Below are 22,784 nucleotides of genomic sequence, written 5' to 3' on the forward strand. Positions count from 1 at the left end.
AACATCCTGATATATGGTATACCTCCAAAACAAGGCAAAATCAAAGTGTGAATAGAGCCTAACTCAGCTACACTAATACTGACTTTTATTTAGAATTTTTTTTAATCAAATGCTATCAAGATTTTACCTGTAATTTTGCATACCCATCGGTCATCAATTACGCAATTGGTGGATTTAAGCCGTGAATGGTATATTTTATGCTGGTGCAGATATGCCATGCCGTGTGCTATGTCGGTGGCAAAAGAAAACCTAAAGATACATGATATCAAGACATAAAAGAAATCCAAATAAGTTACTCCTTACCTACATAAAAACATTAACATATTCTAAGAATATACAGTAAATAACTGCAAAATGGAGTCACATATGAATATAGCCAGACTTGCATGTGAGCACAAGAAGTTACCAATTTATTACAGGAAAGAATTCACACCTTTTGCTATGCAAAGCATTACTGAAAGGCTCCCTTTGAAGCATAGGTCATTAATGGACCCCTAAGTAAGCAATTGCAAACTCTCTGTAGAGACAGTGGTGTGATGTGTCAACACAAAGTGCCTGGACAAGTATATTTTGATGTATTACTTCTTTACTCTCTCAACTTAAACAAAAAAAACTTTCTAATATTCTCACCAGAAAGAGATGAACGTCATACAATTCTGACTATATATTTTGATCTTCAGTTTATAGGGGTGGCATGGCTGCGGAAATAAGTTATTACAAATGTTTGTTGTTTCCAGTCATCATTATTCATCTTATGCGTAGTTGCAATTTTCTACTACCACATTGCTAAAATAAGCAAGTTTACTGAAGCACGGCCACAGGGGGTAACCATTTTGCTTGATCTCATTAGATACTGCTTAAAATTTGTAGATGCAAGTCTATTGCAAACAAGGGAAGTCTGCATAAATGAATGTGAATTGACTTACCTTTGATTAAATACATGTAATAAACAGTAACACTGGTAGAATACTGTTCACACCCACGATCTAGACTGTAACAATCTGTGCATGTACAGTGTATATACCATTTAGACTAGCTATGCAGGGTGATATGTGACACTGACCCCTATGGCTAGTAAGACATCACTTAATAAGAATGTTCTTCGTAAAATGTCATCGTTGATTGTAAGAAAAAGTTCTAGTTCATCCAAGTACACACATCAATCACAATTGTGGAAGTCAGTTTTACTGACCAGATTTTGCACCAGATTATATCAGATTGCAGACCAGATTGCATCATTATATGATTGATAAATTTGGCATATCTAACACTTCTGTCTTAAGATATTTCTCCACATTCAATGTCATATTCTTCTGTAAGTTTTAGGGACTTTTTAAAAAGTCATACTTAAGTCATATGATATTTTTGTGCAAATCCTATAGTGTGACTTATTTTGCACTGGAATTGTAGAGTGCAGGGTTTGATAAATCCCCACTATTAGCTGCTGAAAGTGACCTTTTATAAGTGGTAAGTCTTTCAAAGATTTGAGGCTCCATTATTTTACATTGGCTTGCTGAATGAATACGGTATATCAACTCTGGTTTATATGGAAAGGGATAATAATAATAATAATAATAATAATAAAAATAATAATAATTATAATAATAATAACTCATAGTATCATAGTGACATAGCTGATAAGGTTGGATAAAGACACAAATTCATCCAGTCAAACCTAGCATGTTGATCCAGAGCAAGTAAAAAAATTAAAAGTCAAAAATATCTATCATCAAAATGTCTCTCCCAACTCCAAAAATAGCAATTGGATAGTCTCTGGATCAAGATTCTATCCCCCAAATTTCCCTTTTTTCAATTCATATTTGCATCAACAATCTCAATCATAGAAAAATAAGAAATAAATAACACTTCCAAAAGCAGCATCCAAAAACAGAGGACATATCAAGTCTTATACTGTGTGCCTCACATTCCTATGGCCACCACACAGTTCATGACCCCCTTTTATGCTTCTCCACACACAATTTAGGACTCCCTTTTTTTTATCCCATTCCGCCACATAGTATATGACCCCCCTCCTCTGTATATGTACCAGTCTATAATTTTTATTCACCTGTCCAAGCTCAAGGCCGCCGTTCATTGCCACGTCCAGAGTGTGCTGTAGCTGACACTGATGAATGCCATTCTGGCGTTCTTGAGCGTTATAACATAAGTGCAGCGCTGCCTAGAGATGGCAGCGGAGTGCAGCTTGGTCAGGCACATGGATAGGTGAGTAAAACTTATCAGCCGCTATCTTTTGCAATACAATACACAATAAATAGCGGATGATTTAAAAAAAATGCTGCCCCCCAGTTTATTCCATGGAAGAAGTGCCTCTGCTCTATACCATGGAACAGTTGGATGTAGACACAATGTTAAGAATAAAGTACAAATCAATATGTGATTTAAGGAGTCCAATAGCTTCAATAGTAATCCACCAATGACATACCCTAGTCTGGCTGAAGTCTAAGTGTAAATCAAGGATGACTGAGGCATGGTCAGATTATGAAATCTGGCCTATCTCCACAAAGGAAGTTAATCAGAGACCTTGAATATTGCTCAGAAAAAAGTCAACGTGGTATTGATTGATCTGTGGACAGGCATAAAGAGTATATTGCTTAGCTGTTGGATGGACGTGTTTATGGAAGGCCACAGAGTGTTGATGCAACTCTGAGGGGAGGAAAGGTGAAACACTCTATCCATGGTATCTCATGATAGGATTTTAAAATCACCACCCACCAACAGGGTTATTAGCTGAAGTCGGGACAACTTCGCCAAAACTCGTTTGAGAAAGGGTGTCTGGTCTCTTTCCTTCAGCGAAATATTAGAATTATGATCCCACTGTTTATGACTCAACTGTAATTGATAGCTGTAATGGATAATTCATATTAATATTTCTCTGTTATACTAAATAAGTCTTCTGATATGCATGAATAACACAACAATAATGGTACCTGAAACCCCAGTTCAGAGGAACATCTTCATTCAGCAAAACATCACTTAGGCTTCCTTTGGGACAATATTCTGTAATTATAGCCACATCAGGAACTTCAATGCAACCCCCAATAAATTTGCAAAGATTAGGATGATCTAGGTCCCTGCAGAAGTGGTACAGGTTCAGGATCAATATATTGTACAAAAAGTTGAATAAACAAATCTAAACACAGAACTGAAGCAACAACACCAACTATGTCTACTCTACTGCTTGAATACAGTAACATTTACCGAATTTGCTTTACTTCCCTCCGTATTGTTTTAGAGATTGTAAATGTCTTCTTTGGAATTTTCTTTATAGCCACTATTCTGCCATCACTAAGGAATATGATATTTTACATTAATTAACACCAAGAAAATGAAACACTCAAGCTTCAGATATATGAAAGTGGTATTGGTAGTAATGTGGCACAAATAAAGACCCCTGCATTAAGGAAAACCTCCAGTAAGAAGAAATTATAACCTTTCTACTCTCTTCCATACAACACAGTACTACTTACCAGATATACTGAATAGTATATGGAGACTGGTCGCCATCTTCACCTCCATTAAGAAGGGGACAGAAATGCTGGTGGAGTGGTGTGACTGCTATCACTTTTTGTAATATGACTAAGGCACCAACTAGACATCATAATGTATTTCATATGTTTGCCCAAAGGTGTCCTTGTAATGCCTGAGTACTGCCTCCCAAAATTATTATTTTTTATTCCATATTCAAATTTAGGTTCTACGTCAACCATGTCGAGATTAAGTCGAGCCCTCCATACTCCTAACGGGCCCTGTACGGTAACTGTTGTGACTAGAGATGTAAGCAGGATTTACAAGAGCAGAGTACACAGCATAATGCTTTTTTTATTGCCCCATGCAGTAAAATGTCCCCTAAGTGCCCATACCCACCATATTTTCCCTTACATGATATAATGTTCCTTTAATACCCCCAGACATAGTATAATGTCTACTTGTGGCCCACACACAGTATAATGCCCTGTTATACCCCCAGACAATAAAATGTCTTCTTATGCTAAACACAGTACCATGCCCACAGTCCCCACACAGTATTATACCCTGCCCCTAGCTCAGATCCCAGGCAATATAATGCCTTCAACCCTTATACATAATATCCCCAGCTCAGCCTTCACACTTTATAATGTTTCAGCTCAGCTCCTAAACAGTATACTGCCCCCAGCCCCACCGAGTACATGAACAAACGAGTAACTATTAGAGATGAGCGAACACTAAAATGTTCGAGGTTCGAAATCCGATTCGAACAGCCGAACACTGTTCGACTGTTCGAACGGGTTTCGAACCCCATTATAGTCTATGGGGGGAAATGCTCGTTTCAGGGGTAGGCAACATTCGATCAAATTCTACTTACTAAGTCCATGAGTGAGGGTTGGGCAGGATTCTTCTCTCTGCGCAGCATCCCCGTGTCCTCTTCCGGCCTTGAATTCACTCTGCTAGGCATCGGGCCTAGGCAGAGCCGACTGCGCATGCGCGGGCATGCGCAGTCGGCTCTGCCCAGGCCCGATGCCTAAGCAGAGTGAATTCAGAGCCGGAAGAGGACGCGGGAACGCTGTGCAGGGAGAAGACTTCTAAAGGTAAGAGAAGAACCAGCGTTGATTGGCAATGTATAGCATTCTGCCAATCAACGCTGGTTCTGCATCGAATCCTAACTTCGAACAGCTAGTAGTGTTCGATCGAGTACGAGTATTTCGAATACCATAGTATTCGATCAAATACCTACTCAATCGAATACTACTCGCTCATCTCTAGTAACTATGCTTCTTAGTGCTCACTGCTCTTAGGACCTGTTTCTTCTCTGCTCCTGGTCTTTCTGCACAAATTACTGCAGTGCAGATAAGTGGACAGTCCTAAAAGTGGTGAGTATTGAGACATATCACTAACTTCCCAGTCCTCGCCACTAGGCATGTCTGGCAGTACAGATGAAAGTACTCATTGGCATTATCATTCAGAATAGTGATGACCAGCCAGGACCAGCACGGGTTGTATTAACTGTGAAACTGGACCCTTGTGTCCTGGCTGTGGTAGCCCTAATATTTCTTCTGACCCATTTCATACAACATGCATATATGCTGAATAGTGAGAGTAAAGTATGGCAGTGACTTATCTGCCCTGAGAACAAAATGATCTGACAAGATGAAATCCAACAGCCTGATCCTTCTCCCCCTAACCTTTGCTGTCAGGACACAATACACATTAGATGCTAGCTGCTGAAACCAGCGGGTCCTGCTGATATTAATTTAATGCATATGACCAGCTTTAAAGGGGTTGTCATACAAACTAAAGTGAAAAGGCATTTCATGCATTGAAATGAATGGGAATGCCAACTGTCACCAGTCTTGCGCACATTCAGCCTGGTTGTGGTCAAGTTGAATGTGGAGCGTGAGAAAACTGATTCTTACTTTACGGGACAATCTTGGGACAATCTTTATGACATCAAATTGATATTTCTAAGTATAGATGCAGATATTTTTTTATCCCTTTATATCGCACTGACCTGTCTCTAATAGGAATAGGACGAAATGACTTTTTAGCATGTCGGGAAATCATTCTAACAGATATCTTCTATTTTAATTGATGAAGACTAATTTATACTCATGAAATGCCCTATTATTATTATTGGTGTTTGTCAGACCATCCTGTGAGATTGAAACCGTCCTTCTAAAAGTTCTAACTGACCACTAGCTACAACTATAAAAACTCTTTCATGGATGTTTCTCCAGCAGTAGCAAATCTCATTTGCTTCAGCCTCCGTTTGCAGAATAATAGCTAGCAGCTATCTAAATGGTTGCTGTAGGCAAATCATCTATTTTTAAGTGCTCTATTCTTATATACATATGATATGTTATATTGAGGGCATACTATTGCACAATGATAGACATAGAGATAGACCTTATAGCTGCTATGAGGCTTATGGACAAGTAGACTAATTTCAGAGGGTCTTGCCACAAAATGGGGAAGAGTTATCAAGCATAAATTGACAAACAGCAATTTGTGCCCCCCCAAAATGGTCTGACTAATAGAAGGTGTAAAATTCAACTACACAGTCTATGGCTGTACTAGCTCAAAAGGATGCAAATACTTAATACTGAGCAAAGGGTCTGAATACTTATGACCATGTGATATTTAATTTTTTGCAAAAATATCTACATTTTTTTTCTGTCAAGATGGGGTGCTAAGTGCACATTAATGAGAAATAATATGAACTTTTTTGATTTTAGCAAATGGTTGCAATGAAACAAAGAGTGAAAAATTTAGAGATCTGAATACTTTCTGTACTCACTGTAAATGTACAGCATAGTGTGAGAATGGGTTAATGGAAACATTTGTATATCTGCTGTGTTTTGGAATCCTGGTTTTGGCTTACAAATACTGATGCAAAATTCTGACCAGGTACTAAGCTTATGTATGTGAGTTTATTCACTTGGTACAATACCAGGCACAGTCTACTGATAGACTTGATAATTCCCCTATGGAAAGAGAAGTTCCTTTTTTCTACTCTTGGACAACTCTCTCAGCAAACCCATTGCCCTTCTTATTATAAAATTTGAGTACTGATGAGCATAAACCATTCCTAGGGTCATCTATCTTAGGATTTGAAAATTTTGTGAAACAAAGCAGCAGCTGGAAATAGCACTTGTATTGTTATAACACGCCCTCTTGTATAAATTACAACTGATTTCTAATATATTTATTTTCTAATTAGAATAGATACAGTCATGGCCATAAGTGTTGGCACCACTTGTTTTGCTATACACATATACATTTGTTTTGTGTGTATTGGAACAAAATAAAAAAACTGAAAAAAAAGAGCAAAAATGATATAATTTCACTCAAAGATCCAAAATGCGCTGGACAAAATTTACTGTCATCCTCAACTTAATATTTGGTTGCACACCCTTTGAAAAAAATAACTGAAATCAATTGCTTCCTATAACCATCAACAAGCTTCTTACACCTCTCAACTGGAATTCTGGACCCCTCTTCTTTGCAAACTGCTTCAGGTCTCTCATATTTAAGGGGTGCCTTCTCCCAACAGAAATTTTAAGATCCCTCCATAGGTATTCAATGGCACTTAGATCCAGACTCATTACCAGCCACTTCAGAACTCCCTAGCGCTTTGTTTATATCCATTGGAAGTATATTTGGGGTCATTCTCCTGCGGGAAGACCTATGACCTAGGAAACTCAGATTTCTGACACTGGACCCTACATTGAGACCCAAAATCCATTGGCAAGGTTTCCTGATGCCTTGCACAGTCAAGGCACCTAGTGCCAAAGGTACCAAAACAACTCTAAAACATCTTTGAACCTCTAACACATTTGACTGTTGGTACTGAGTTCTTTTCTTTGCAAGCCTCATTCCATTTTCAGTAAACAGTAGAATACTGTGCTTTACCAAAAAGCTCTATCTTGTTCTCCTCTGTCCACAAGATGTTTTCCCAGAAGGATTTTGGCTTGTTCGCATGCATTTTTGGCAAACTGCAGTCTAGATTGTTTATGTCTCTGTGTCAGCAGTGGGGTCCTCCTGGGTCTCCTGCCATAGCATTTCATTTCATTCAAATGTTGTCGGATAGTTTACGTTGACATTGATACATCAGGACAGCTTGAATGTCTTTGGTACTTGATTGGGGCTGCTTATGCCCCATCCAGACTATCTTGCGTTGTAACTTTTCATCAATTTTTCTTTTCCATCCACATCCAGGGAGATTAGCTTGGGTTGTAAACTTCTTGATTATGTTGCACACCATGGACAAAGAAACATCAAGAAACATATCTGGAGATGGACTTGTAACTTTAGGTTTGATCATTTTTCCACAGTTGTGTGTCTCAAGTCCTCAGACAGTTCTTTTTGTTCTGTTCTCCATGCTTAGTGTGGCACATGCAGACACATAAAGATTGCATCAAATTATCTCCTCTTTACCTGGTTTCTAGTGGGATTTTTATATTGTCCACACCTGTTACTTGCCACGGGTGAGTTTGAATGAGCATCAAACACTTGAAAAAGTTATTTACTCACAATTTGAAATGTTGCCAACTATTTTGTGTGGTCCATTTTTGGAGCTTTGTGTGAAATTATGTCCAATTTGCCTTTTTTTTTCTCTCAATTTTTTTTGTGTTGTTCCCATGCACACAATGGAAATAAACATGTGTGTAAGAAAACATATTTAAATGCAATAATTTTCTGGGAGAAATACTTCATTTTCTGTAAAAAAAATTTAGTGGTGACAACACTTACAGCCATGACTGTATATTATAGATCTTTTATTTTTCAGAGTATACACTTTAAAGTTTAGACTTGTTTTTAGCAATGTTTTGTGTAGTATATATTTTATTCCCAGTGTATTTTAATTTAAACTAAAATGGATTAATTTGATATTATTATGATAAACCTACAAGCAAAGAGGGGTATATCAGATTTAATAAGATTGATGACTGTGCAGTAAAAAAAAGCATTTCAATTGAATTACAGCAGAGAATTAGAGAGAAGAAAATAAGATTGATAAAGACATACTATCTGCCAGTCTTAGTGAAGAATTGCTTTCTGGATGTGCTGACAGCCGCTGTGCAGGAGCTCAGGGTAGTGACACAACTGGCATTGGATGTGCTGGCAGCCTGGAGTATGCTTCCTTGAAGACTTCCAGCTGTGGAATGATGTGAAGATATGAATCTAATCTTGTAATAGCATCACAAGGGTCACGTTAATACAATATATCCTTATTTTAATTCTGTAATCCCTTATTCTGATTTATAACAATACAGCTAGAGATACACAATATACTCCCACAATGCAAGTGTATACAAACCATTTATGGAGATCATGAATGGTAGGATGTAGCCGTGCTGAATTGTCTCTGACACCCCAATGTTGTTTTAAGTATAAATATATGGTAAATGGCTCAACCTATTAGTTATGTTATTCCATCCTTAATGAAAGGCTCAAATAAATATTAAGACCCCAAACTCAATGCTGGCCATACATCAGGAGCTTCATATGGCCTTTTCTGAATATTTTGTGCATGGATGGTTGTGAACATTGCTGTACATTTTTCATGGCGTCTTGCAAGGGCCGCCTGTTTTCACGTATCCGTAATACATTCAAGTATTGAGTGATCCATGAAATTAGACAAAAATAAGACATGGCCATCAAAAATCAGTCAAGTGAATAGTCCCCATTCATATATAGTGAACTGAATGCAGCCGTATAATAGACAATTATCACTGTCATTTGAATGTGAGCTTAGGTTAAGCTTAATAAATATGGTAAGCCTAACTTATAAACTGAAAACTTTTGGCATCAGAGTTCACACTGTATATACGGAATTTCTCCTTTGTGCAGCCATTTCTTATCTAAAAAAAACACTTAGAGCAGTGGCGTAACTACCGCCATAGCAGGAGAGGCAGCTGCCACAGGGCCCGGGGCATTAGGGGCCCGTTGACAGCCGCTACCGCTGCTATCATTATACTCGGGGGTCTTTTCGGACCCCCCGAGTATAATGATTGGCGGACCAGGAGAGATAAGAAACATAAAAAACACTGTTATTTACTTCTCCACGATCCGGGCAGACTTCAGCCTAGTCGTCTGACATCTCATTACCCCGGCCTGTGTCCCGAGTCATGTGACGTCTGACGTAATTGAAGATAGACTACTTCGGAGGCCGACAGCATAGGAGACGGGAGATGGGTGAATAACAAAGTTTTTTTAATGTTTTTCTCCCCCTGGGTCTCCGATTATTATACTCTGGGGTCTGAAAAGACCCCAGAGTATAATAATTGTTTATAAGTGTCCACAGTGGGACATAATACTGTGTGCAGGAGTCACTATGGGGGATAATACTGTGTGCAGGGGCCACTATTGGGGATAATACTGTGTGCAGGGGCCACTACGGGGGATAATACTGTGTGCAGGGGCCACTACGGGGGATAATACTGTGTGCAGGGGCCACTAAGGGGGATAATACTGTATGCAGGGGCCACTATGGGGGATAATACTGTGTGCAGGAGCCACTATTGGGGATAATACTGTGTGCAGGGGCCACTAAGGGACATAATACTGTTTGCAGGGGCCACTAAGGGACACAATACTGTGTGCAGGGGCCACTATGGGGGATAATACTGTGTGGAGGGGCACTATGGGGCATAATAGAGCACGCAGGAATGTGTAGAAGGGGGTCGGTCGAGGGTGTCGGTCGGGGGGGCCATGTCAAAAGTTCGCCTCTGGGCCCCGCCATTCCTAGTTACGCCACTGACTTAGAGCATTGTAAATGATAGCTTACTACTCATATACCTTGTTTAACTTCACTGTACTTGATGATCCAGCTTTCATCCCAAAACATTCTTTGCCTTTGGTATTGAAACCCCTATAAAAGAAGAATTAATAAGAAATGAAAAATACATAACATTAAAAATAAGCAAAATTGAGTTGACAATCAACCTTTATTTAAGCAAATATAACAACTATTGATACGTTATAGATACTAACACACACAACAGATAGGTCAGTTGTGATTCTATCTTTTCTGATAATATTTCAGGACACAGTTTTCTCATATTGTAATGATTCCATACTGCTTGAATAGAAATGATGATGATGATTTGGTTACTACTGTAGAAGGTCAAACCTTAAAGAGTGGGATGGGATGCAGATGATTCTCTCCAGTTTTGTTGATCCGGTAGTTAAAACTACAATTGAATCACAGAATTGGAGAACAGAAGACCCCCAGCTCTGGTGCTGTTTCTGCCTTACCAAGTTTTGATTTGCCATGCTCTAGGCACATATGACGCCACAGAAGTGTGCATGGAGCACTTAGAGAGGGCAGCCAGGGAGCAAGCAAGCAGCCACTACATGGGGAAATTATACTGTATGGGAGCCACTATATTAGGGACATTAGATTGTTTGGGTGCCACTATATGGGTGACATTATATTGTATGGGGGCCACTGTAAAGGGAACATTCTATTTTGTGAGGGCCACTATATTTTATAGGGCCATTATACTGGATGGAGAAAGCGATGGGGGCATTAATACTGGATGGGGATACTGATGAGGCAATTATAGCATACAATGTCAATCAGCTGCTTCTAATATAATATAGTGTCATGTATTAAAAGGAGTATGGACTCACGGGACAGGGATGTAATATTAGCACTTTATAGGTCATCGGTGCAGTCCCATCTGGATTATACTATTCAGTTCTGGGCACAGTTCATAGAAAGGATTTCCTAGAGTTGGAAAAGGTATAACGGAGATCCACAAAACTGATAAGGGGCATGGAGGACCTCAGTTATGAGGAGAGACTAAATGAGTTAAATCTGTTTAGTCCGGAGAAGAGGTGTTTAAGAAGAACTATGATAAAACTGTATAAATGACCCATACTAGAAATATGGGAGAAAGCTATTCTATGTAAAATCCCCTCAAAAGACAAGGCGGCAATTTCTCTGTTTGGAAAAAAAAAACTTTAATCTCCAGAGTCAACACGGCTTCTTCATTGTATGCATGGTGAATCGGTGGAATAGCCTACCCCAGGAACTGGACATGGCAGTCATAGCAGACAGCTTCAAAAAAAGGATTAGATGTATAGAATTTCATGCCCTTTCCCATTCCCTGGTTGAATTTGATAGACATATGTCTTTTTTCAACCGTACTAACTATATTACTAATCTATAATAACTAACACATTGAGGTAATAGATGACAGAAAATAGATATTTACCACAGCTGACAGAATGAGGCCAGCTATAATGACCGCCACAGGAATTGCTATTGCCATTCGAATGTCATATGGGAGACTGCACTCTCCGCAGTCTACAGGACATGTAGTGCATGCCTCCTCTTCTTCACAAACGCCATTACCACAGACTGCAGGGCAGAAATATACAGGTAATTATTCGCAGATCTTAACAAAATAGGATTGCACTGAGTAAACCTAGAGAAACCAATAATTGATAAGGCAATTCATGTAAATAAATTCACAACAATATTGGATTTGATATGAGATCATAGTTTGGAAATTTAACCTAACTTAAGATACAGTATGTTGCAGAGATTTAAGGGCCCAAAATATCAAGTTTCAATAACTTTTAAGATTTTTGGTAATTTTTTTCCTGGAAATAATTGTATAATGCTGCGTACACTTGTCCAGGATTTGGAGCATTCCATGGGTGAAGGGGGGAGTGAGAGAAGAAAAAAATCATACTGACCTGTTCCTAATGCTCCTTTGTCCATATCTGGTGCCCTTTCTGTCGCATGGTGGGTCTCACACTGCCAGATACCATGAGGCTCACTGGAGAGGGATTGGTGACCTCACTCGAGAGGGATTGGTGATGTCACGCACATACATCACTTTACCAGCGATCACTGAGGCCACTGATTTGTTTTGAAAAGCCATATGAGTCTCATGGTTTCCAACAATTCGATCCCCAGCATGTGACGAAAGAGGCCCAAGAATTGACACTGGAACACCAAACAGGTGAATATGACTTTTTTTTTTAATTTCACATTCACCCCAGCTGTCCAATGGGTTGCTCCAAATTTTGTACAAACCCTTTTAAGTATCTGCTTTAAAAAAATAAGTTTTTGCCATTTCATGGGGGAGATACTGTTGATCATATTTATGAAGTGCAACTTTTTAGAAAGTGACAAAAGTAGATCTGTACAGTATCTTAATAAATAAAAAGCCCTGTGCCTTTCCAATATAAAATATGACTAATGCATTCTACAGATCTGCCCTCGCTGTTAATGAAATTTATTCTTATGTACTCATTATGTAATATTAATAATGTAATATTACTATTCATTGAAAACAAACTATAATAACTGCTGCTATAAACAGATTTTACAAGGTTTTTCTGGGCTAAACATACTGGGGATCTATCTTAGAGACAGGTCATCGATATCAGATTGGTGGGGTGCCAGGTTATAGCTCTGTTCTCTGTGTAGATGTTATAGATAGCGAATTAATATTTTTAGCACAGAAAACCCATTTAAATCTGAGATACTGTGGTTACATTTAAAGGGGTTCTATCTGTGAGAATTTTTTTTTTTTAATTAAGCACATACTTGCATAGCTTTTAGAAAGGCTATTCCACACATACTTTTTGTATATTAATCGGCTCAGTCATTTTTGAATGAGCCCGCTTTTATTCACATGCTAATTAGCCTCCATCGAGCAACGGAAGTCTCAACGAGCACTCTCTGCTATGTGTGTCACACACTTAGCAATCTCAAAGACAAAATATGAGAACACCGAGCAAACCGTAGTGTAGTATCTCAAGGGTATTGATTCAGGAGAAAGAATAGAATAGAGCTCACCTTGGAGAGTTGTGAATCTAAGTCACAACTCTGTAATAGCAGTAGATATATAACCGGAGGGGTCCTCCTTTCAGGGTATAGCTGCAATGTTCCTTGCACTTCTCAGGTGTCAATGACGGTGAAAATGAAAAGGACCAACCACTCAGATTCGGTAAAAATCTGGTTTAAAGGAACTGCGCTCCCCTTGTTATGTTAAAAAATAATGGCTTTATTAATATCAAACTCACACAACGCATTTCGTGCGTCGGACTACGCCCTTCTTCAGGTGCAATAGTTTCTTTGCTGCTGGACTGAATGCCCAGCGCCAAAGAAACTATTGCACCTGAAGAAGGGTGTAGTCTGACGCCCGAAACGTGTTGTGTGAGTTTGATATTAATAAAGCCGTTACTATTTAACATAACAAGGGAGGCGCAGTTCCTTTAAACCAGATTTTCACCAAATCTGAGTGGTTGGTCCTTTTCATTTTCACTCTCACACACTTAGCGGACAGTGCTCGCTGGAGGCTAATTAGCATATGAATAAAAGAGGGCTAAATCAAAAACTACTGAGGCAATTTACATACAAAAAACATGTGTGGAATAGCCTTTCTAAAGGCTATGCAAGTATGTGCTTAGTTAAAAATGAGTTTTCCCAATGATAGAGTCCCTTTAAACCCCATTGGTGAAATGTGTTATTTGTGCAGACCATATTAAGTCTATACATGCAAATTCTAACATACAGTAGTTGCCAACATCCTGCTGTTAGTGGGACTGTACTAACAACTGTTGGTAAGCACATAACTGGTTCTGCTTCTGGACATTACAATATTCGGAGTATTCTGTTACAAGGATATAAATCCATATCATACCTACAACAGGTACCACCAATGTCTTCGCCTCAAGAGCAACTTGCATTGTACCAATTCTTATATGGGCAATTAAAGAAGTCACCCCAGTGTGAACTAGCACAACCTGGTAATTGAAGAGAATACAACTTTACAAATAACTTTACAAATGTAAAGGATACATATGAAAAAGTCTCATTTATGAATTTATTGTTTTCAAGAAAGTAAAAAGAAAGGAATACATAATAATAATAATAATACATTTTATTTATATAGCGCCAACATATTCCGCAGCACTGTACAATTTATAGGGTTCAGATACAGACATACATAACAAAGAACGTCATTTCACACAATGGGACTGAGGGCCCTGCTCAAAAGAGCTTACAATCTATGAGGTAGAGGGGGTGACACAAGAGGTAGCAGGGGCGGCATTGCTTATACAGTGTTCGGACAATTTTGTGCATTAGGAATTGTGATAGGCTAGTCTGAAAAGATGCGTCTTTAGTTTGCGTTTGAAACTGTAGAAGTTGGAGTTAATCTTATTGTCCGGGGTAGAGCATTCCAGAGAAGTGGTGCAGCTCGGGAGAAGTCTTGTATACGAGCGTGGGAGGTTCTGATAATAGAGGATGTAAGTGTTAGATCATTGAGTGAGCGGAGAACACGGGTTGGGCGGTAGACAGAGATGAGGGAAGAAATGTAGGGAGGTGCGGCTTTATGGAGAGCCTTGTGGATGAGAGTAATAACTTTATATTTTATTCTATAATGAATAGGCAGCCAGTGTAGTGACTGGCACAGACCAGAGGCATCGCTGTAGCGTCTAGCCTGATAGATGAGCCTGGCCGCTGCATTCAGAATAGATTGTAGAGCAGAGAGTTTAGTGAGGGGAAGACCGATTAGTAAGGAGTTACAGTAGTCAAGGCGAGAATGAATCAGAGAGACAGTAAGTGTCTTTAGTGTATCTCTGGTAAGGAAAGGGCGTATTCTGGAGATGTTTTTGAGGTGGAGGTGACATGAACGTGCGAGTGATTCAATGTGAGGGGTGAAGGAAAGGTCTGCGTCAAATATGACCCCGAGGCAGCGGGCATGCTGCCTAGGAGTTATAGTAAGGCCTGAGACTGCAATGGATATATCAGGGACAGATCTGTTAGATGGTGGAAACAGTAGTAGTTCAGTCTTAGAGAGATTTAGTTTCAGATAGAGCGAGGACATGATATTAGAGACAGCAGAGAGACAGTCACTGGTGTTCTGTATGAGTGCAGGGGTGATGTCACGGGAAGATGTGTATAATTGGGTGTCATCAGCATAAAGATGGTACCTGAAGCCAAATCTGGCGATGATTTGTCCAATGGGGGCTGTGTAGAGAGAAAAGAGCAGGGGGCCGAGGACCGAGCCCTGAGGAACCCCAACAGCAAGGGAAAGAGGGGAGGAAACAGAGCCCGCGAATGATACACTGAAAGTGCGGTCTGAGAGATAAGAGGAGAACCAGGAGAGCGCAGTGTCATTGAGGCCGACTGAGCGCAGCATAGTGAAGAGAAGTTGATGGTCAACAGTGTCAAAATCTGCCGAGAGGTCCAGAAGAATAAGAAGAGAGAAGTCACCATTGGATTTAGCCTTTAGTAGATCATTAGAGACTTTTGTGAGAGCTGTTTCAGTAGAGTGCAGAGCGCGGAAACCAGATTGTAAGGGGTCAAGCAGAGAGTTAGCAGAGAGATAACGAATTAACCGAGAATAAACCAGGCGTTCCAAAAGTTTAGAGATGAAGGGGAGGTTAGAGACGGGTCGATAGTTAGCAGCACAGGATGGGTCCAGGGAGGGTTTTTTCAGTAGCGGGGTTATAACAGCATGCTTGAAGGAGGATGGGAAGATTCCAGAAGAGAGAGAGAGGTTAAATATTTTAGTAAGGTAAGTAGTGACAGCAGGGGACAGAGATTGGAGAAGGTGTGATGGGAAGGGGTCACTACTGCAGGTTGTGGGGCGAGATGAAGAAAGTAGCTGGGAGACTTCCTCTTCTGTAACAGGTTCAAAAGATGAGAATGGACAGTCTGAAGTGCGGCTGGTGAGGGGATCAGTACTATCGTAGGTGTGGGAGTCAATGCCACCTGGGGCTTGGGCAGTAATTTCCTGACGGATCTTATCAATTTTATCATGGAAATACATGGCCAGGTCATCAGCACTAAGGTCTGTGAATGGCGTCTGTTCCTTGGGTGTGAGTAAGGAGTGAAAGGTTTCAAAAAGCCTTTTAGGGTTGCTGGAGAGAGAAGAGATGAGGGCGGTGAAATAGTCTTGTTTGGTGAGGTAAAGGGCAGAGCTATATGTTTTAAGCATAAACTTGAAGTGGAGGAAATCTGCAGGTGAGCGTGATTTTCGCCAGAGACGTTCGGCACACCTAGAGCATCGCTGGAGAAATCGTGTCTGTGGCGTGTGCCAGGGTTGCTGCCTCCTATGTGGGACTTTACGAGTGGAGGGGGGAGCAACCTCATCCAATACATTTTTGAGGGTTTCATTATAGTGACTGGTGGCCAGATTGGGACAGGAGATTAAAGAGATGGGGGACAGGGAGGACTGTAGAGTATCTGAGAGGTGCTGGGTGTCAATAGCACGCAAGTTCCTATATGTGTGATGGGTAGGGGCATCTTGTGAAGGGGAGAGAGCACTGATGGTGAGAGATAGAAGGTTGTGGTCAGAGAGCGGCAGAGAAGAGTTAGAAAATTTAGAGACTGTGAGGAGTCGATGGAAGACTAGATCAATCGTGTTACCATCTAGATGTGTGGCGGAAGAAGAACATTGTGAGAGACCAAGAGAAGTGGTTAATGAGAGAAACTGTGAGGCAGCCGAGGAGTGAGGGGGGGCAATAGGGATGTTAAAGTCACCCATGATGAGGGTAGGAATGTCATTGGATAAAAAGTGGGGAAGCCAAGAAGCAAAGTGGTCCAAAAATTGGTAGGGTGAGCCAGGTGGGCGGTAGATCACGGCTACACGTAAGGAGAGTGGGCGGAAAAGTCTGATAGCATGGACTTCAAATGAGGAGAATGTGAGTGAGGGGACCGGGGGAATGGACTGAAAAATGCACTGCGGTGACAGAAGTAATCCTACCCCACCACCCTGCCTATTATCAGGCCTAGAGGTGAATACATTGTTAATAGTATGTAAATAACCTAATAGTATGATGCTGAAAAGTAGCACCTATTATAATAAAGAAGAGGGTTTATACAGATTGTATGAACCTATACAGACCAAAGCTTGTCTACGTTTCTTTGTGGCACAAATAAGGAATGTCCACAAGATTTCCACAGTTGTAAGGCCCCTACACATCCAGCAGAGCAGTGTTTCTCAACCTTTTTCAAGTAATGTACTCCCTAGTGAGAAAGTGTCAATCAGCCCCAAAGTAGCAATCAGTTTTCACATAAATATTACAAAAATAAAGTTTCATTTGAGGCCACTGTCAATTATATAATACCCCCCTCAGTGTCCCCACATGTATTATAATGGTCCACTCAGTACCCCAACATGTAATATAATGGCCTAACAGTGCCTCCACTTGTAATATGATGACCCCAACAGTGTCCCCCATGTAATATAATGGCCCCACAGTGTCCCACATGTAATATAATGGCCTCCACATATAATGTCCTCCAAGTAACCCCACAAATAATGTAATGACCACCACACTGCTTTCACATATAATATACTCTAAGTAATCCCACATACCGTATGATATAACAACCCACATAATATAATGGTCCTTATATATAATAAAACAGTCCTATGCAGTGCCCCACATATAGTATACAATATAATGGCCCCCACAATGTTCTCACACTTAGTGATGCTGCTTAAGAAACAAGTGATAAGCGGCATTGATTACTTACCTCTCTGCTCCTTGCTTCCTTTGAACACCGTGGACACCGTCCTTACTTTACTGATGTACACAATACTGATGGATGCAATCATGACATTGAAAATATACTCACCACTCTGCTCTACACTTCCTCTTGGCTCTACTCGCCAAGTACTGAAAGGAAGTGAAGTGTAACCCCGGGGACAGCAGTGCGATACATGTATTGCAGGTTGACAAACACTGCCCTAGGCCTAGAGTACTGAGAATTAATTAGGCCAATACTTGCATTGAACAATTCAGTGCTGATATTGTGGGAGACTACTAGGATATATGTACACACTGGTGTGGCAGTGCCCATTCTTTTTCGCTGGACTATTGAGGCCATTTATCAATCTGTTATTGCCAAAGTCGTTATAAGTTAGTGAGAGTGGATTTGTGTTTTTTTTTTTTCTCAAATTGAATCCCTTGCTAAATCTTTGGTAACTTTGCCTTCTTGGGATTTATAGGTGATCTGAACAATGACCTATGATTGAAAGGCCATTTTTATTAAATCAGCTTTTTAATCATCCTTAATAAAGATTATATTTTCAGCACCTTTTTTTTTTCTTTGATAGCCACTAGTGTTTCTGGTTCTCATTATGACAGAGAAGACTTTCACAGACATTAAGGTAGTTTGGATTCTTTCTAACAATGCTTTCAATGTCTTTTCATTTGATAATGACTTAGGGCTATTGTAGAAAATTTAGTAGTAGCATAAAAAATTTATAGGAAACGGTAGAAAGATTTTGCTTGTAATTGTTATAATTGTTGCTGAGCATTGTGCAGCCAGTTATTATATATAACAAAGAATATGCTCTGTTCTACCATGGCATTATCGACATATATGATACAATAGTTGGACAAAGCTACCTAAAAGTAACCAAAACAACAACCAATTCCCAAAAAATTGGGATGCTGTATAAGATGTAAAGAAAACAAAACAACATAAAACATATTGAAAGCTGAAACATTTTTTAAATGTTGTGTTTCACAGAGTGGTGAACCTCTAACTATTCTTGTAAGGCTAAGGCTCCAATTAGAAAGCCACAAAAAATACTCCAGAAAAAAAATCTTTTCCACTGTGGATTTTTTTTTTTTTGCAATGTGGCAATGGAATTAGCCAGAATCCCAGCTACTTTGCAGGTATTGTAAAACACAGTGTTTTTTTGCTGCAGCATTTCAACTTCAACCAAATTGTGTTTTCACAATGCAGGGCCCCAACCATAGAGAAATTTGCCCTTTTTAATATCACATACTTCAAAACCATTTGTTAACCCTGTCTCGACATTTTTGAGATATGTTGCTGCCATAAATTTGTAAGGCTGGGGCCTGACCTGGCGGAGACATTGCCTTCTGCCTTCCCGTATCAAAACATTTCTGCAATGAGGATCATAATATCACCGATCACATGAAAATTTTGGTTTTAAGAGGGAATTTCAAATCAAAGAAAGAACGATGGATTTATGAGTGTAAATTTATGACCCTGCTTCAAACACTGGAGAATGGGCTAAATCTGTCACATGGTTTTATGTCATCTTACAGAAATCACTGACCTGAGACCCTGAGAACTAATAAGAACCTGGAATGTTTACATTCTTCTTACATTGTTTGGACCAATTACTAATAACCCTCTCCCCCCCCACCCTTCCTCCTAGAATTCTATCCCTATGTGTCCTTTTGTATATAAATATGCATCCTTCAGAAATGGTTTTAAATTTACTTGAGAAAGGAGCCGAGAGTACTGAAACATTGTAATCTGTCATCATTATTAGTTAGCCATTAAAAATGTATCAACTACTGAAGACTATCAAGTTTTTATTTTTTTTTATATTTCTTACCCACTGGTTAACACGGTACGAGAACAAACATTTTCTGGCCATAGTGGCAATGATGACAATAAGCCATGGCGCTTTATAGTACCTGCAAAGTGAATGGGAATCTGGCTAATCACATCCACACATTGCAGACAAATATCCACAGTGGAAATGTTGAAAAAACTGTTAATTGCAACATTTCAATTATACCTAAGGAAATGCAGGCATTTTCCGTATAGGTATAATAGGAGCAGAAAGTCTGCAGATGGAAAAGTCGTGGAAAAAAACCCATAATGTGCTGCATTCTTTTACGAAGACTTTATAAGCTTCAGCTCGCTACTTGGAGCCTTAGCCTAAAATAAGTTTTTCGTTTTCAAATGAAATTGACAAATGTCTAACTTTCAACTTCTAGGATATGTTCTATTGTGTATAAAATATAGTTATATAGTTACATAGCTCCTCAACTCTTTTGGAGTTGAGGTTGTTTGTGATGTTCTGCAGAGTACCTTTGCAGACCAGTTCCCTTGTGTCATTTGTCCAGAGGTAGATAAGGTGTGTGTGAATATCTGTCCATCATCTGGTATCCACGGACCACAAATTCCACCTTTTCCCTAAATGAATGAAATAAAAAAAAAACCCTATTATATCCCACTCATGAATTAATTACAAAGATGGAATCCATGATAGAAGATCTATTTTTAGTTTTGGATCATCAAATGGTATACTTACCATAAAAGACATAGGGCAGGAGTGGATATTGGCATGGTGGATACAGCAGTTTTCCCCATTTGCATCTTTCCAGTTTGTTGGGCACTCTTGATTCTCACAAAATCTTTTTGCCGATTCAGCATCTCTTTATCACATACAAAAAAAAACAAACAAAAAACAGTATAAATGTTATGACCCCGATCAGTCACCCATCATCTTTTCTTTCTTTTCTCACTTTATTATATTTATTTACTTATTTTTTTCCTTGCTTTTCTTTTCCCCTTGATATTTTTTCCCCTCCATTTTAAGTTTACAAAAGGATTTAACCTTAATATGTGGGGTATTCATGAAAGCCATCATATATTGTAGGCCTATCTTAATAATCCCTGTGTTAGCCTGCTTTGTTAAGAAGCACAGGCCACATTATAAATCATGTGTATTATCTGCTGGGCAGTGTCTCCTACACTGAAATCTATGGTAGCTCAGAAAACTCAGATAACTGGCATAAATTAATATAAATCTGGTGGGGCCGATAACCTGTCCATAGCATGCTCTCACTACACCTCCTTTTTGGTGCTATGGAATCGCCTCAAATAATTTCCAAGAAATTCAGGAGATGGCAGATACCAGAGAGCAGCAGAACAAACAACACATATCTCACACTGTACCGAGAAATAGATCTAATTATTCCATGAAGCCAGTTTGACTTATGCTGAATTTTGACCCAGGTTATCTTCCTAGCAGCTAAGTGCAAGAAATAGATGCTCTGAAATCTAAACACACATCCACAGTACTACTCACTAGGCATATCAAATCAGGAAAGTTGAATCATATCCATTCCATGAATCCAAGAGGTCAAAGTCAATACCAAAATTAGAAGGCAAGAGAATATGCAGGTCACAAACCAAGCTCAATAAAACAGCAACAAACAGATATGAACAGAGTTCTGGAGCCAAACTCAGTAGTAATTAACTAATAGGAGGCATATGGGACATTAAGAACAGGTCTTAAAGGAGTTGTCCAGGCAAAAATGGAAACAAAAATAATTTTTTAAGTCAACTGAGGGCAGTGAAAAAAAAAACAAACTCATGCTCTCTAGCTGTGATGTTCCTGGGTCTCTTATTGAAGACACTGATTGGTCTCAGTGGTCACATGATTGCTAAGGCCAATCAACAGCTTCAGCGGAATGGATGAGGGACACAGTCAGCGAGCAGTTTCACTTTGAGAAGATGCCAGAGCAGTAGGAACAGACTAGTGAGTATGATTTGGAGCAACACCGTGGCTCGGTGGTTAGCCTTGCAGAGCTGGAGTCCTGGGTTCGAATCCTGCTAAGGACAAAACATCTACAAGGAGTTTGTATGTTGTGCTTGTGTGGATTTCCTCCCATACTCCAAAGACATACTGATAGGGAAAATGTAAATTGTGAGCCCTATATGAGGTGAGTATAATTTGAAAAAAAAAAACCAAAAACATTTTTTACCTCCTCAGCCTATTTTAAAAGTAATTGTTTTGCCTGGACAACCTCTTTAAATATCCCTCCTTAATTACTAATAGGTTCAGCATAACTGAGCCCTGACAGCTACAGAAAGCTTCACGCGTTGTCACGACAACTTTAAAGCAGTCTCATCGCTCAGAGTTGCACAGTGAAATTCCTAACATTCAGAAAGGGGCAAGGGTGGTGTAAAAGCAGAATCTCTAACCATTTTTGTCACAAGTGCCATTTAAAGGGGCACTATCACTGGGAAAAGTCATTTTTAACTATTTACATCCTTGCATAGCCTTTAGAAAGTCTATTCCACGCCTACCTTTACTATGTAAATTGCCTCAGTGGTTTCTGAATAAGTCCATTTTTATTCATATGCTAATGAGCTTCCAGCCAGCACAGGAAGTTCCCAGCAGCACTCGTACCTGCTAATATCTCCTATCTGTATGTGCAAACAGGAAGCAACAAGTCATCATCAGCAGCAGCCTGTGCTGTATACACCCATAGGAAACAATAGCAAAAGGGGTGCACGATGCATCATGCATCAGTCTAACTGGCATATGAATAAAACGGACTTATTCAGAAACCACTGAGGCAATTTACATACTAAAGGTAAGTGTGGAATAGCATTTCTAAAGTCTATGCAAAGATGTGATTAGTTAAAAATGACTTTTCCCAATGATAGAGCCTCTTTAAAAAGTTGGTAACCCGAAGTTTGCAAAGAGTAGTGCAGAGTCTTAATGAATCTGTTCCAATAT

General features: G+C 39.5%; 1 protein-coding gene across 1 annotated transcript in view; it reads right to left on the minus strand.

Annotated features, from left to right (window-relative positions):
- Positions 1-22,784, minus strand: part of LOC142210734 (atrial natriuretic peptide receptor 1-like) — a 67,777-nt gene that overhangs the window by 39,195 nt on the left and 5,798 nt on the right. Inside the window, exons 4-14 of the mRNA XM_075280152.1 lie at positions 21,191-21,199; positions 20,565-20,688; positions 20,342-20,446; positions 14,166-14,268; positions 11,721-11,866; positions 10,297-10,369; positions 8,524-8,653; positions 3,220-3,306; positions 2,949-3,092; positions 2,738-2,863; positions 128-249 (exon numbers count right to left, since the gene is read on the minus strand). Of these exons, the coding sequence (XP_075136253.1) occupies positions 128-249; positions 2,738-2,863; positions 2,949-3,092; positions 3,220-3,306; positions 8,524-8,653; positions 10,297-10,369; positions 11,721-11,866; positions 14,166-14,268; positions 20,342-20,446; positions 20,565-20,688; positions 21,191-21,199 (1,169 nt within the window). The remainder of the gene's footprint in view (positions 1-127; positions 250-2,737; positions 2,864-2,948; positions 3,093-3,219; positions 3,307-8,523; positions 8,654-10,296; positions 10,370-11,720; positions 11,867-14,165; positions 14,269-20,341; positions 20,447-20,564; positions 20,689-21,190; positions 21,200-22,784) is intronic.

The sequence above is a fragment of the Leptodactylus fuscus genome, chromosome 1, assembly GCF_031893055.1.
Source record: "Leptodactylus fuscus isolate aLepFus1 chromosome 1, aLepFus1.hap2, whole genome shotgun sequence".
Taxonomy (NCBI): domain Eukaryota; kingdom Metazoa; phylum Chordata; class Amphibia; order Anura; family Leptodactylidae; genus Leptodactylus; species Leptodactylus fuscus.